This window comes from Gouania willdenowi, chromosome 5, assembly GCF_900634775.1.
Source record: "Gouania willdenowi chromosome 5, fGouWil2.1, whole genome shotgun sequence".
NCBI lineage: Eukaryota > Metazoa > Chordata > Actinopteri > Blenniiformes > Gobiesocidae > Gouania > Gouania willdenowi.
Genome location: NC_041048.1, coordinates 1752315 through 1765262, shown reverse-complemented (window position 1 = coordinate 1765262; position 12948 = coordinate 1752315). Strand labels below are relative to the sequence as shown.

The 12948-nt window shown below is 38.3% G+C and overlaps 1 protein-coding gene across 1 annotated transcript; it reads left to right on the top strand.

Moving 5' to 3' along the window:
- The first annotated feature begins 3 nt into the window (after positions 1-3).
- Positions 4-12869, top strand: LOC114464011 (gastrula zinc finger protein XlCGF57.1-like). The gene is made up of 4 exons (XM_028448035.1): positions 4-40; positions 2549-2614; positions 2725-2782; positions 10862-12869. Exons 2-4 carry the CDS (start codon positions 2564-2566, stop codon positions 11992-11994), a joined length of 1242 nt encoding a protein of 413 aa, XP_028303836.1. The 5' UTR covers positions 4-40; positions 2549-2563; the 3' UTR covers positions 11995-12869.
- The last annotated feature ends 79 nt before the right edge of the window (positions 12870-12948 follow it).

Here is a 12948-nt window from a genome sequence, read left to right as displayed (position 1 = left end):
AGCACTTATTATAAAGGTGACAAATCTCAGCGACTCCAAGGTCAGTAAATGCAACCGTTCACAGACGAGCCCATGTCCGCTCAAGTGGTTATGTTATGATTCAGTCCTGTTTATGCGGACTGTAAATCATAACCAGCTACATCACAATTTGAATCTCTTCCCGTTTATTGAACCAGTAAAAGCGACCGTTTACAGACGAGCCCATGTCCGATCTAGCGATTAGATTGTTATGAACAGTACTTTTATTAAGTAGATTTTAGATTTTTGTACTCTTTCCACCCCTGTATAGCAGATATGTGCTATTGTTCATATAGATACAGTATATACTAGATCGGTGCACTGCTGTTCATATAGATCTATATTAGATATTTGTGCTACTGTTCATATAGATCTATACGATAGAAATCATATAATAAAGGCTAGATGTCTTAAGGCGGCCATCTTACCATGTTAAAAACATCTTATAATATGATTCCTACAGGAATCAGTGAAGATGTCAGACATTTGTTTAGCCAAGGGATGCTCTAAACCAGAGCCTGTGGTTCTTCTTTGAACTTTATGTCTAGTCTGCTGATTTCCATTAAATATTAATACTATGACTATATTTAGTTAAAGGTCCCATATCATGCATTTTCACTCATTTCCATTTGTTCTAAAAACATAATATTTGAGGTTTATTTTCCCAAACTCGCCTGTTTGCCAGAGTTTTAGCTCTCTCCGCGCTGTGTTCATCCAGCAGCAGCTGCTTCAAACAATCACAGGAGTTTTAAGCTGCTAATTCTCTTTCTTCTTCTCCTCATCTTTATTAAATACAGGAGTAGTGCATTTAAGGTGATAATCATTTGTTTATCACCTCAACCTTTGCATCGCATTGGGACACAAACACGTCAGATCAAGTCATATTTATTCTTCCATGTAGCCTGTTTACAATATCTGCATTATAATTGATAGTCAGTACTTTTCACATGTCAGAATAGGAGCATGTTGAAGACCGAGTCTTATGATACACGCCCCTTTTTGTTCAATAAAAGAATGTCCAAGTAGATGGTCGCCGATCAATTCTGTGAGATTTTTACATTATAACAGGCACAACGTTACCAAATCAATTGTTTGTTTCAAAAACAAAAACAATTTTGTTTGTTACAGATGTCAATAATTTAACGTATGTTTGATTTACAGATGTCTGTAGTTTTCAATCAGTAACATTATATAAATATGTTAAATTTGAACAATAGTATGACAAGTTTTTAAAATGTCATCCAATGAATTCCACAACCTGATCCCAGTGACAACAAAACCTCTGTTTGAGTGAAGTGCGAGCAAATGGTACACAAGAGTTTCCTTTCCTCCTGCTGTTTTCATCTGTGATTAATATAAATTTATTATAAATGTGTTCTGGAACTCATTTGTTTTTCATTTTCCACATGGTCAAGACAATTTTTAACTGAAAAAAATCTGCAAATTTCAAAATATTTCCTTCAATGAAAAGTTCATTTGTCTGCTCCCTGGGTGCCTACACCGCAGTGTTCACGTAGACTTGGTGCAGCACCGGGAGCAGGCACTTCCTGGAGGGCGCTGTTCAGAATGCTAATGACGTCACTAGCATTTGAACCGCTCGTTTTTCAGAAGAGGGCAGAGAAGCAGCTCAGAGAGCAGGATTATTGAGGATTTCTCAGAAGATGCAGGAAGGAAGCCCAATGATATTTTGGGGGTGTTTTTGATAAGGAATTAACATTGTAACAATGTTAAAAGCTCAAAAATTTGTTTTTTGGGTCATTTCTTATCTCTGTCCTCCATGTGTATCCACAGTAGTCTAGCTCTCTCTAGAGGGATTCACACGTCCAGCATTTCATTTGATTGTATATTTGTAAAGGGAAATTGCCATTCCTATTTTTTTTATTGTAAATAAATGTCAGATTTATCAAATATTACTAATATAATCCAATATTTTTGAATTATTACTTGTTTAATTGTTGGACGATGGACTTCATAGTTCTGTGACGCTTAGTGATGACCACAGTCAGACGGAGGATGTTTGAAGCAAATCATAGATATAATTTACTCTTCAATTCACTGCTGCCGCGTTTATTCACAAACACTGTTTGACCTTTAATTGCTGCACTGCACAGACCTTTTAAACATTAAATAAGTAGCAGTACTTGTTATTGAATATATCTATAATTCAGTTGTGACATGTAATTCCCAGTCCACACATTCAAAATGTAATTTTGTCTGGTTGCAATTGCAATTATTGATATCAACAATTATATTCTCACGAGGAGAAGCTGTCATTGTAGATATCTGAAACATCCTTACATCTATTCACAATGTCCCATTGACTTCAGTTCAAATTTAATTTCAGATATCTACAATTAATTTACAACATGTTATAATTCCAAGGCCACATATCTGTAATATAATGTGGACTAGTTGCAATTGTAATTGTTGATATCTACAATTGTTCTTACATTTCAGATATCAAAAATGGATTTGTAGATATCTAAAATTGACCTTTAGTTTAAATCTTCTGGTCTGTGAATAATTGCAGTTGATAAAGGAGATCATGACTCAGCAAAACCAGGAGGCCAAGCAGACTGACAGAGAACCTGAGGAGGTAACATCACAGATCTATGACCATGTTTACTGCAGACTTCTCTAACCTACATATTTCTACAGCTGTTCACGCTCATCATTAACTGATTAAATATATTTACTGTTTCCCAGAAACTGGAAATAAAAGCTTTGTTCCAGACCAAGAGGATTCCAGCCAACGTCCTGTGTGGTAATTAAGTTGACTTTTATTTTGAAATTAATCTGACATTACCTCTAACACAATGTTGTTCAAATCTTTGCTCTTCACCTGTTCATATTATGCTGTGTTATCTGCTAATGAGCCATCTTTCACCCCCGCTGGAGTTTATTCTTCTTAGATTTTTTTGTAGCGATGTATGTGTGGGAACCATGCTCAATATGTGCTAGAGTAAAGTATTTTTTCTCCACTGTAGACATGCGCTAAAATCCTGCGAGATTACGTAGCAGTATGTAGATTTGACATGTCCATCTGTTTTTGCTAGACTTGCTAAAGCTACGCATGAATCCATGCTTTTTACAGTGAAAAATATGGTGGAAATGTTTGATATTGTCTCAAAACGTATGGATATGAGGGTTTAATGTGCGTCATGGATATTTACATTCCAGAAGGTAATGTTAGTCATATCAGGAGATTTTATAGCGACAATTAGTTCTGACATTTTTGTCTTTTTACCCGTCTGTTTACATTGAACAATTGTGTGTAAATGTCCCATTTCCCAAGACAACTACAAAATAATACAAAACTATAAAAAAACAAAAAAAAAACAAAATGACTCCAAAAACACACAAAGCAGCAAAAAAAATAAACAAAACTGATGGAAAATACATACAATGACAACAAAAACCAACCAACTTTTTTTGTTTCCTCTAAAGGAGAATCTACTGATGGTCTGCAGCTCCAGGATCATCTCCACATAAAGAAGGAAGAGGAAGAACTGTGGGAAAGTCTGGAGGAAAAGCAGGAGACGGATATCACGGCTGTTACTGTGAAGAGTGAAGATGAAGAGGAGGAAGCTCAGTGTTCTCTGCTACACTGGAGACAAAGTGAGGAGAACATCAAAGGAGAACCTGCAACCTGCAGCTCAGCTAAACTCATGAAAGTAGAACCAAATGGAGACATCAGTGAAGGCCCAGAAGCAGCAAACACTTGTACACAACAAGACACTGATGGAGAGGAAACAGACTGCTCTGACACTGAAGACAGTGAGGATTGGAGGGAACCTTTGTCCCAGTCTGAAGCTCAGAGTGAACACATGGACATGAGCTGTGAGAACTTTGAAACATCTGAGAACAACACCAGAGGAACATCACACAACAGAGAGAAACGCTTTGGTTGTGATGTGTGTGGGAAACAATTTAGCAAAAGAACTAATCTGAACATCCACAGGAGAATTCACACAGGAGAGAAACCTTTTGCTTGTGATGTTTGTGGTAAAGGGTTTTGTCGCCAGTCTGAACTGAAACAACATATCAGAATTCACACAGGAGAAAAACCCTTTGGTTGTGACGTGTGTGGGAAACGATTTAGCATACTATCAAGTCTGAAGAGACACACGAGAATCCACACAGGAGAGAAACCCTATGGCTGTGATGTATGTCAGAAAAGATTTATTACTAAGCATGAAGTGATTAATCACATGACAATTCACACGGGAGAGAAACCTTTTGGTTGTGATGTTTGTGGTCAAAGTTTTGCTTATAAGAGAAGGCTTTCCAATCACATGAGTGACCACACAGGAGAGAAATCCTATAAATGTGATGTTTGCGGTAAAGAATTTAATAACAAGTCTGATCTGAATCGACACACAAGAATCCACACAGGAGAGAAACCTTTTGGTTGTGATGTTTGTCAGAGACAATTTTCTCGCAGGTGCAATCTGAAGGTGCACATGTTAACCCACTCACAGGAGAAACCTTATGTTTGTGATGTTTGTCAGAGAAGATTTACTAAATTGAGTGACCTGAATCGACACAAGGGAATTCACTAAAGAGCAGGGGTCTCAAACAGCGGGTCTGAGTCCGGACCCGCTGTTAAGCTTATTTTAAGCTTATTTTTAAGCTTAATTTTTTTTCAATCTCAAAACAAGTTTGTGTTAAACATGATATTTTAAACATTTGCTCTTGTTTGGGTCACAGTTTATGAAGCCTGATCATCAGAGAACCACTGCCTTGTGTGAGCTAATGACCGTTTTACACTCCGTGGCGGAAGGAGGCGGTAATGAACCAAAGAGATAGATGTTAAACACCCACAGAAGAAGAATGTTAAATTGTCTTTACTCTTGTGATGTTTTTGTTTACATCAGACATTTAACTTGAATGTGAATTAGTGTTCATTTTGTGCAATGTTTATATATATATATATATATACAAACATTGTTTCGTACATTAAAAAAAAGATTTAAAGACATTTTAACCCTCTGTCAAGATTTCCCAAACTACAGATTTTATTTCCTAATTGATTGTTTATCTTAGTTTTTTTAGTTTTATTTGCAGATGTTATTCAAAGTATTTTAATCAGTCTTTGTATAATTATTGATGCTGTTGTCATAATATTTTGTGGCTGTGGATGTTTTTATTATAATATTAAGAAAATAAATGAAAAAGTTGCTCTGACGTCAGAGCTGCTGCTCGTCCGCAAAGTGGCAGTAAAGCGCGCTTTGACCACCATTAAAAACCACCGAAGAAGAAGAAATGAACGGTTCTCCGTGTGTTTGTAATGATCAGTTTAAAGAGTTCAGATAAACCGAGCACACATCTGTGCTGTACAATAGAGTGTTTAATGAACCATTCTTCATTGGAGGGAAAAGACGTAAACGAAGGTCGTTCACAAGCTAACACGGTTACCAGATTGACCGCTACACCGTCCAGTCTTTAGCTTTAGCAACATGATGACAGACTCTTCAGCTGAAGAACACTCTGCAGGTTTGGACTTTTGAACTTTTATCATCAGATAAGATCAGATAATACTCTGTTAGTCCCACAATGGGACATCTGATCGGGTGATATTAAAACCCGGAAACATACAGAGACAGAGTAAATGTGTCCCCGTACTGCATCACAGGCATTGGACCGGTTGTTAGAGCTACTATCTTTACCAGGGACTAGAGATGGGCGATATGGACTAAAAAAAATTATCCCGATATTTTCTGGTATTTATCACGATAACGATGAATAAAAAACTATAAATAAATGAAACAATTCCCAACTTAAAGTGTAAACTGGTTCTTCACAAACACAAATACATTAACACATTAAAAATCAGTGCATGCGGATCACTCTTCGTGTTATTGTACAAAATTAATTCATTTCCTCACTTAAAATGTAATTATTTTCAAAAAAAAAAAGCACAAATAACTCCAACAGTGTTTTTACTGTTGCTGAATCTTATGAATTACATAAAGTTATGGTTAATAAATATTTTTCTGATTTCCTATAATCAAACCAGATCAAGCTGATGATTTAATCATTCTGTATATTTTGGTGTAATAATCTCAATAGTTACTGTACATTTGTCCAATGGGACCAGCTTTGTCTGTGAACACGTGGAATATTATTAAAAAAAAATTGCGTTTTGCAAGTTTGAATGGATGCATAGTGACATTAATATTATGCTAACATTTATTTCACACAACGTGTGACATGTTTAGCTTTTATCCTTCCATACAAGTGTTAAATCTGACCATAAACAAATCAGTGGTTCTCTGGTTTTATGACAGTAACACGTGTTCTTTTTACTTGGCCTGTTCCTTATATGGAGTGGTTAGCATTAGCTCTTAGCCCAGTCTGTGTGTCGGTTTGTTAGCTTACCATAGTTTGCTTTGGTTGAGTTTCCAGTTCATAATCGTTGCTATGGGTTCATCTCTGTCCCCGTGTTTGTGGAACTTTGGGTGGACATAACGGAGGACCTTGGATTGGTTCACTTTGTTGGATGGTTATCTGGTTTTAACCAAGTAGTGGTCCATGATGTATCACAGTTCGGCAGGTTCAGGTAGCCGTGACAAGCACCGCCATCTGTGGATGTGAGAGCTGGGGGCGGGAGGCGTGGTGCACACCGCTGCCGCGTAGGCTTCGCTGCTGAGCTTCCGTAAACGGCGTTCCGCTCCAGAGAATAATAAGTTGACAACAAACGGGCAGTTTTGGTTCGTGGAACATGGTTTTTATTTGCATTCTTGGCTAAATTGAGGGACAAATGGCCAGTGGCCCTCGCTAATTTCCGACATGGGAATTTATCGTTTGCATCGCGGGATGACATATTCTTACCGGTGAGAATATTTTTGACGATAAATCATAAATTATAAAATATCGCACATTCCTACCAGGGACAACATATTTATTCCTGATGATTGCTTTCAGGAGTTTTATTGTGTTTTATTTATCAGTGATTAGTTCATACTGCATTCCACCAGGCAGCAGCAAGGCTTTTTTATGTTGTTAAAGGCCTTAATTTCTTTTTTTTTTTTTGTTTTTTTTTTTTTGTTTTTTTTCTGTGCAGCATCTTTTATTGTATATTGTAATGTGTTTAATTTGTAGTTGGCTCTGATCAACATTGTAACTGAAGATTAAAGTTTACCTCAAGCTATAAAGTTGCATATTTACCAGTACCACTTACATTCCCACATGCAGTTATAGAACAAACAAAATCCGTCACAAAAGTATTTTTTCATATTTCCAGAGTGTGTCACCCAATAGGCAATATGCATATACTGTATGTGACTAATCATTAGTGACGTGAACAGTCTATGTACATAGCTCTAAGCTGATTAAATTACAGAGAGCTGAGGCATATGCTAAGTTGTTTGCTGAAGGCCCAAACATGTTCCAGACCCAAACTGTTCTATTTTTTTGTATTTCAAATGTAGATTAAAAAAAAAAAATGAATTTGCGGTGTTCCTCTCGCTGAAACGCATCCACCTGTCTCTCATGGGACATCCCGTCCTGGTGAGGACGGACAATACCACGACGGCTGACCGTCGATTGCATATGCTGGCACGCTAACCGATTCTGTGGAGCTGTGGTTGTCTCCTCTCACTGAGAGTGATGCGCATCCCGGGGGTCCTGAACACGAGCGCAGACCTGCTGTTCAGGTGCTGGATGTTACACCCGAAGGTGGTGGAACAGCTACTGGCCCATTATGGACCTGTTTGCCGTGGAAAAAACACACACAGTGTGCACTGTTTTACTCGTTGCGCCGCACGAATGCTTCCCTCAGCGTAGATGCACTAACGCACGTTTGGCCGTGTGTGCTTCTTTACGCATTTCCCCCGCTGACCCTGTTACCCCCCACTCTGTCAAAGGTGAGGGAGCAAGGCCATGCACTGATCCTGGTGGCTCCACATTGGCCTGCCATGCAATGGCTGGCGGAGATTTACCAGTTGCTGTGCACTCGTCCTTGGCAGCTCCCATGGGGCATGATTTTCCACCTGCAACCGGAGCACCTGGTGCTATGGGTTTGGTCCTTGAGTGGCTCAATCTGTCAGCCGTGGGACTATTTACTATACTGAGTGCTTGAGCCTCCTTCACTAGGTCTATTTATGATTGTAAGTGGAGGGTATATATATATATATATATATATATAAAATCCACGTTAACGACGGAATCACTGACAAAATCAAATGGACAGAATCGGCATGAAATGCGTCACTGTGAGATGGAAGGAACCTTTTTTTTATGGGGAATACGTGTTTCTGGGGAGCGCTTATTAGGCACACCGCCCTTCCCTCCCGTCTTGGCTTCATTAAACAGCACCTAAACACCTGAAACCCCATTTAAACTGCCAAAAAACTACGCAAATCACCACTGACTCCTAAATACAGAGCCCACCAGTGCCTGCTTAACTTTAATGTGCCTCTGAAACTCCGTCCGTTTCTCGTGCAGCAGCGCTCTGTGCAGCTTCACCTGCTCAGTGTGTGTTAACGTCTCATCAGAGCTACAGAAGATCCGTGAGAAAATCGCATGTTGTTGCGGACGAGACCGTCGATGCCAGAAAATGTTTATTTTTCATATGCAGTGAAATGTTCCAGTTTTCATAAAGCAATTTCATTCAGCACTGATATGTGTCCATGTTTACAGAGAAGTTGATAATACTTGCACTGAAATGACTATTTTCTGCATTCATTTTGTTTTTAATGATTTAAAGTTAATTTGCACAAACATCATTCCCCGGGATGTAACAATTAATCGTAAGGCAGTTAAAAATCGATTCATAGGTATCACAGATCATATCGATACTCTGAAAATTGAATCGCAGTACTTTTTTTTAAACAGCAGAGGGCGCTATGTATTTATCCTTCTCTTGTCCAGAAGCGTAGGCAGCGGGCGGAATCTCCTACTACTCTCTCTCTGGCCGCCTTCTACTCTAAAACATGTTCATAAATGATTCCTTACCCCTTTAGCACCGAAAGAATATCTGTAAAATTACGTGAATATCTGTAAAAGTCACGTTTTTCTATTAGCTCTGTCTGCTAGTGCATAGCATCTCTTCTTCACTGCTAGAATATCTGCATCCAACCGACCACTGGGTTACCAGCGCCCTCTGCTGGTCCAAACAAATATCTGATGTAAATACAGTGAAATGACTGTTGTTATTTTTTTTAAGTCCAATTGTTAATGCACAAAATACATTTTCAGTTGCACTTTTAAAAAGAAAAAGAACTATTATGTAGTTTTGCATTGTTTACTATAGAACCAGAATTTAATTTATTAGGCTTCTTCTTCAATTGTGTTATTCCTTTATTTCATTCAAGATTTATTTTTAGTTAAATTGCATTATTTTGAATAGTTTATCAAGGGATTCTTTGACAATTAAAAATAAAAGGAAAATAGTACAGTATTTTCTAGTTTTTTCCCGAAAAAATAAAGGAAGATTTTTCAGTCATTTGTCTCCAGTCCCATTTTGTAAAATAAATCGTGAGAGAATCGTATCGTGAACCCAGTATCGTGAATCGAATCGCATCGAGAGTTGAGTGAATCGTTACATCGTGTTACCTAATATTTTGGTGAAACATTATTTTGTATCAGTCTTCCTTTAAAGACTTAAACATAACACAAGGACATGTGACTAGTTGTGGTCAGTGTGTGTTAAGAAGAGTCACTGTGACAGTATACACTGTGTTTTCCTTCCCTGTCATTCATGTGAAATTTATTGACAATGTTTTGTAATTCATGTGAAATGGATTCAGTGCAGATCAATTCTGAATTTCTTAAGTGACAGATATTGTGATGTATCGCGGATGAAATTACCTGCGATATGTCGATTATTGCTGTATCGTGGTATCATCGTTATCGTGGGCAAAAATATTGTGATATATCATATCGTTGTGTACAATTTCTAGTATAGTAGGAACTGTTACAATTTGGCATTGGGGGTAACGTGGGTATTGTGCAACTATACACAAAATATTATGAAATAGAGCTTTAGGATATTTACATAACCACAGTTCTATGAGTAATTTGAGTGCGATGTCTCACCAGACAACCCTTCTTGCTTATGAGAGTGAGAAGAGATGCTGCCATGTTTCACCAGCCAATCAGGATTGGCAGATTGAGATAATGCTTCTGAGGGCTGCAGATAGTGTGTTCATCCCATAGTGAGACATTTCACTCATATTACTCATAGAACCGGGCTTATGGAAATAACCTAAAGTTTTACAGTCATTAAAAAATAATTCCCAGCAAGTCTATTTTTTAAGAGTAAAAAAGGTATTGGTTTGTTATCGGTATCGGCAGATAGTCAAAGTTGTTGCATCAGTATCTGTATCAGAAACTAAAAAGTGGTATTGTGTCACCAAGTCACCATGTTTTACGTGCTGCGCACGTTTGTTTCAACTCATAATCAGAATAGATGCTAAAGCAGCCATGTGTTTACTTCAACGTGCAGTTTATTGGACCAAACCAATAACAAAAGCGTGTGAATAGCTGAAGAAAGTCTTTATGTTCATCAGCTGTGGATTCTCCTCCTCTGAAACACAGAAGCTGTTCAGCGCCAAAACAATACAAAGTTTACAGTTTTAAAACATACAATTCTGTTATTTGCAGCATGGAGTGTTTTCTTTGACGTCAACTATCATATTTAGCACAAATGAAAATAAAAATATTCATTCACTCATACACGTATTATAAATGTTATTTATAATAATTATTACATAATTAGACTGATATGTAAAGTAGAGCTGAGTCTAATGATGTGAATAATGAGTGTAGGGACGTCTCTGATGGTCCTGGTTGTGTTCAGGGTTTCCTGCAGATGTTCCTGATGGTGTTTCCTGTAAAGGAGAATCCACTGATGGTCTACAGCTCCAGGATCATCTCCACATAAAGAAGGAAGAGGAAGAACTGTGGGAAAGTCTGGAGGAAAAGCAGGAGACGGATATCACGGCTGTTACTGTGAAGAGTGAAGATGAAGAGGAGGAAGCTCAGTGTTCTCTGCTACACTGGAGACAAAGTGAGGAGAACATCAAAGGAGAACCTGCAACCTGCAGCTCAGCTAAACTCATGAAAGTAGAACCAAATGGAGACATCAGTGAAGGCCCAGAAGCAGCAAACACTTGTACACAACAAGACACTGATGGAGAGGAAACAGACTGCTCTGACACTGAAGACAGTGAGGATTGGAGGGAACCTTTGTCCCAGTCTGAAGCTCAGAGTGAACACATGGACATGAGCTGTGAGAACTTTCAAACATCTGAGAACAACACCAGAGGAACATCACACAACAGAGAGAAACACTTTGGTTGTGACGTGTGTGGGAAACAATTTAGCAACAGAACACATCTGAAGATCCACACGAGAATTCACACAGGAGAGAAACCTTTTAGTTGTGATGTTTGTGGAAAGAGGTTTGGCCGCAATGAGTCTTTAAAGAGACACATGATCGTCCACTCGGGAAGGAAACCCTTTGGTTGTGACATGTGTGGGAAAGGATGTAGCACCAAATATGATTTGAAGACCCACATGAGAAGTCACACAGAAGAGAAACGCTTTGGCTGTAACGTGTGTGGGAAACGATTTAGCGACAAAACAAATCTGAAGATTCATATGAGAATTCACACAGGAGAGAAACCTTTTGGTTGTGAGACTTGTGGTAAAACATTTATTGAAAAGGAAAAACTGAAGCGACACATGATGATTCACACAGGACGGAAACTGTTTATTTGTGACATCTGTGGTAAACAATTTCCCCACAATGCCAATTTGAAGACACATATGATAGTTCACACAGGAGAGAAACCTTTTAGCTGTTATGTTTGTAGCAAACAATTCAGGTATAAGGGAAATATAAAGAGTCACATGATTTTACATACAAAAGAGAAATCCTTTGGTTGTCAGATTTGTGGTAAAACATTTGTTCAAAAGGCAAACATGAAGCGACACTTGATAGTTCACACAAGGCAGAAATCCTTTTAGCTTTGATGTTTGTAGCAAGGGTTTCAGGTGGAAGAGAGAGCTAAGGAGTCACATCATGAGTACACACAATGGAGAAATCCTTTGGTTGTGAGATTAGTTTTAAAGCATTTATTGGAAATGCGGAATAGAAGGGACACATTAGAACACACCCACAAAATGAACCTTAAACTTTCAATTCGAAGGGACAACTAATACTACACAGCAGACGTCACACCTCATTTCATGTCATGTATTGTTATTCTAATGGAGACATTGTGCGATAGTCAATTGCACCAGAATTAGCAAAAAGCTCATTTACATCTGCCATCCCTGGGCAGGTAAACAAGGTAGAAAACAGGACAGTTTATAGTAACAATTGACAAATGGAATAAAATACAAATATGACAGCATAAAAAAAATCTAATTCATCATAAATGACATTGTTGTCCCAGATGTGGTGTCTATTTGACCTGAAACCTTTTTAACAGCTTCCCCATAGTGTGTGCATTTGTTATTTTGGACTTATGTTGTGTTGCAAAACGTTAATTTTAATTTTATTTCGCCCGGACGGCACATCCATGTTTACCCAGAATTGAAACCTATTCAGCTTTTGAGGGAAAGTCTCGTCGCTCTCTTCGCCCCCAAACACCAGGACGAGGAGCAGGAAGGGAGTAATTATTCCATTAAAAAATAACGGGGACAGCTCCACCGACGCTCTTGTGCATTTGATCGCTCCATCATGTCAGGGTTCGGGGTTTGGGTTTATCTCTCTGGATGTTGATGATCTACTATTTTGCACCTCATCCTCTTGTTTAGAAGGTAAACTTCCTCCTTTTGGATGTCATTGTGTAGACACAACCACACAAACAGGCACAATAAAACATAACTGAAAAACATTTTTTCAAAAGTGTGACGGCTCACTTCTCCACTGCTCCGACTGTCCAAAAGCGGTAACAGGAAATACTTCATCGGTCT

What these genes read in the sequence shown, in the direction of transcription:
- LOC114464011 (XM_028448035.1), top strand. Translation starts at nt 2,564, where the DNA reads ATGACTCAGCAAAACCAGGAGGCCAAGCAGACTGACAGAGAACCTGAG. An exon ending in CTGACAGAGAACCTGAGGAG is followed by an intron (nt 2,615 to 2,724) that starts GTAACATCACAG and finishes ACTGTTTCCCAG; the next exon opens with AAACTGGAAATAAAAGCTTT. An exon ending in TCCAGCCAACGTCCTGTGTG is followed by an intron (nt 2,783 to 10,861) that starts GTAATTAAGTTG and finishes TTTCCTGTAAAG; the next exon opens with GAGAATCCACTGATGGTCTA.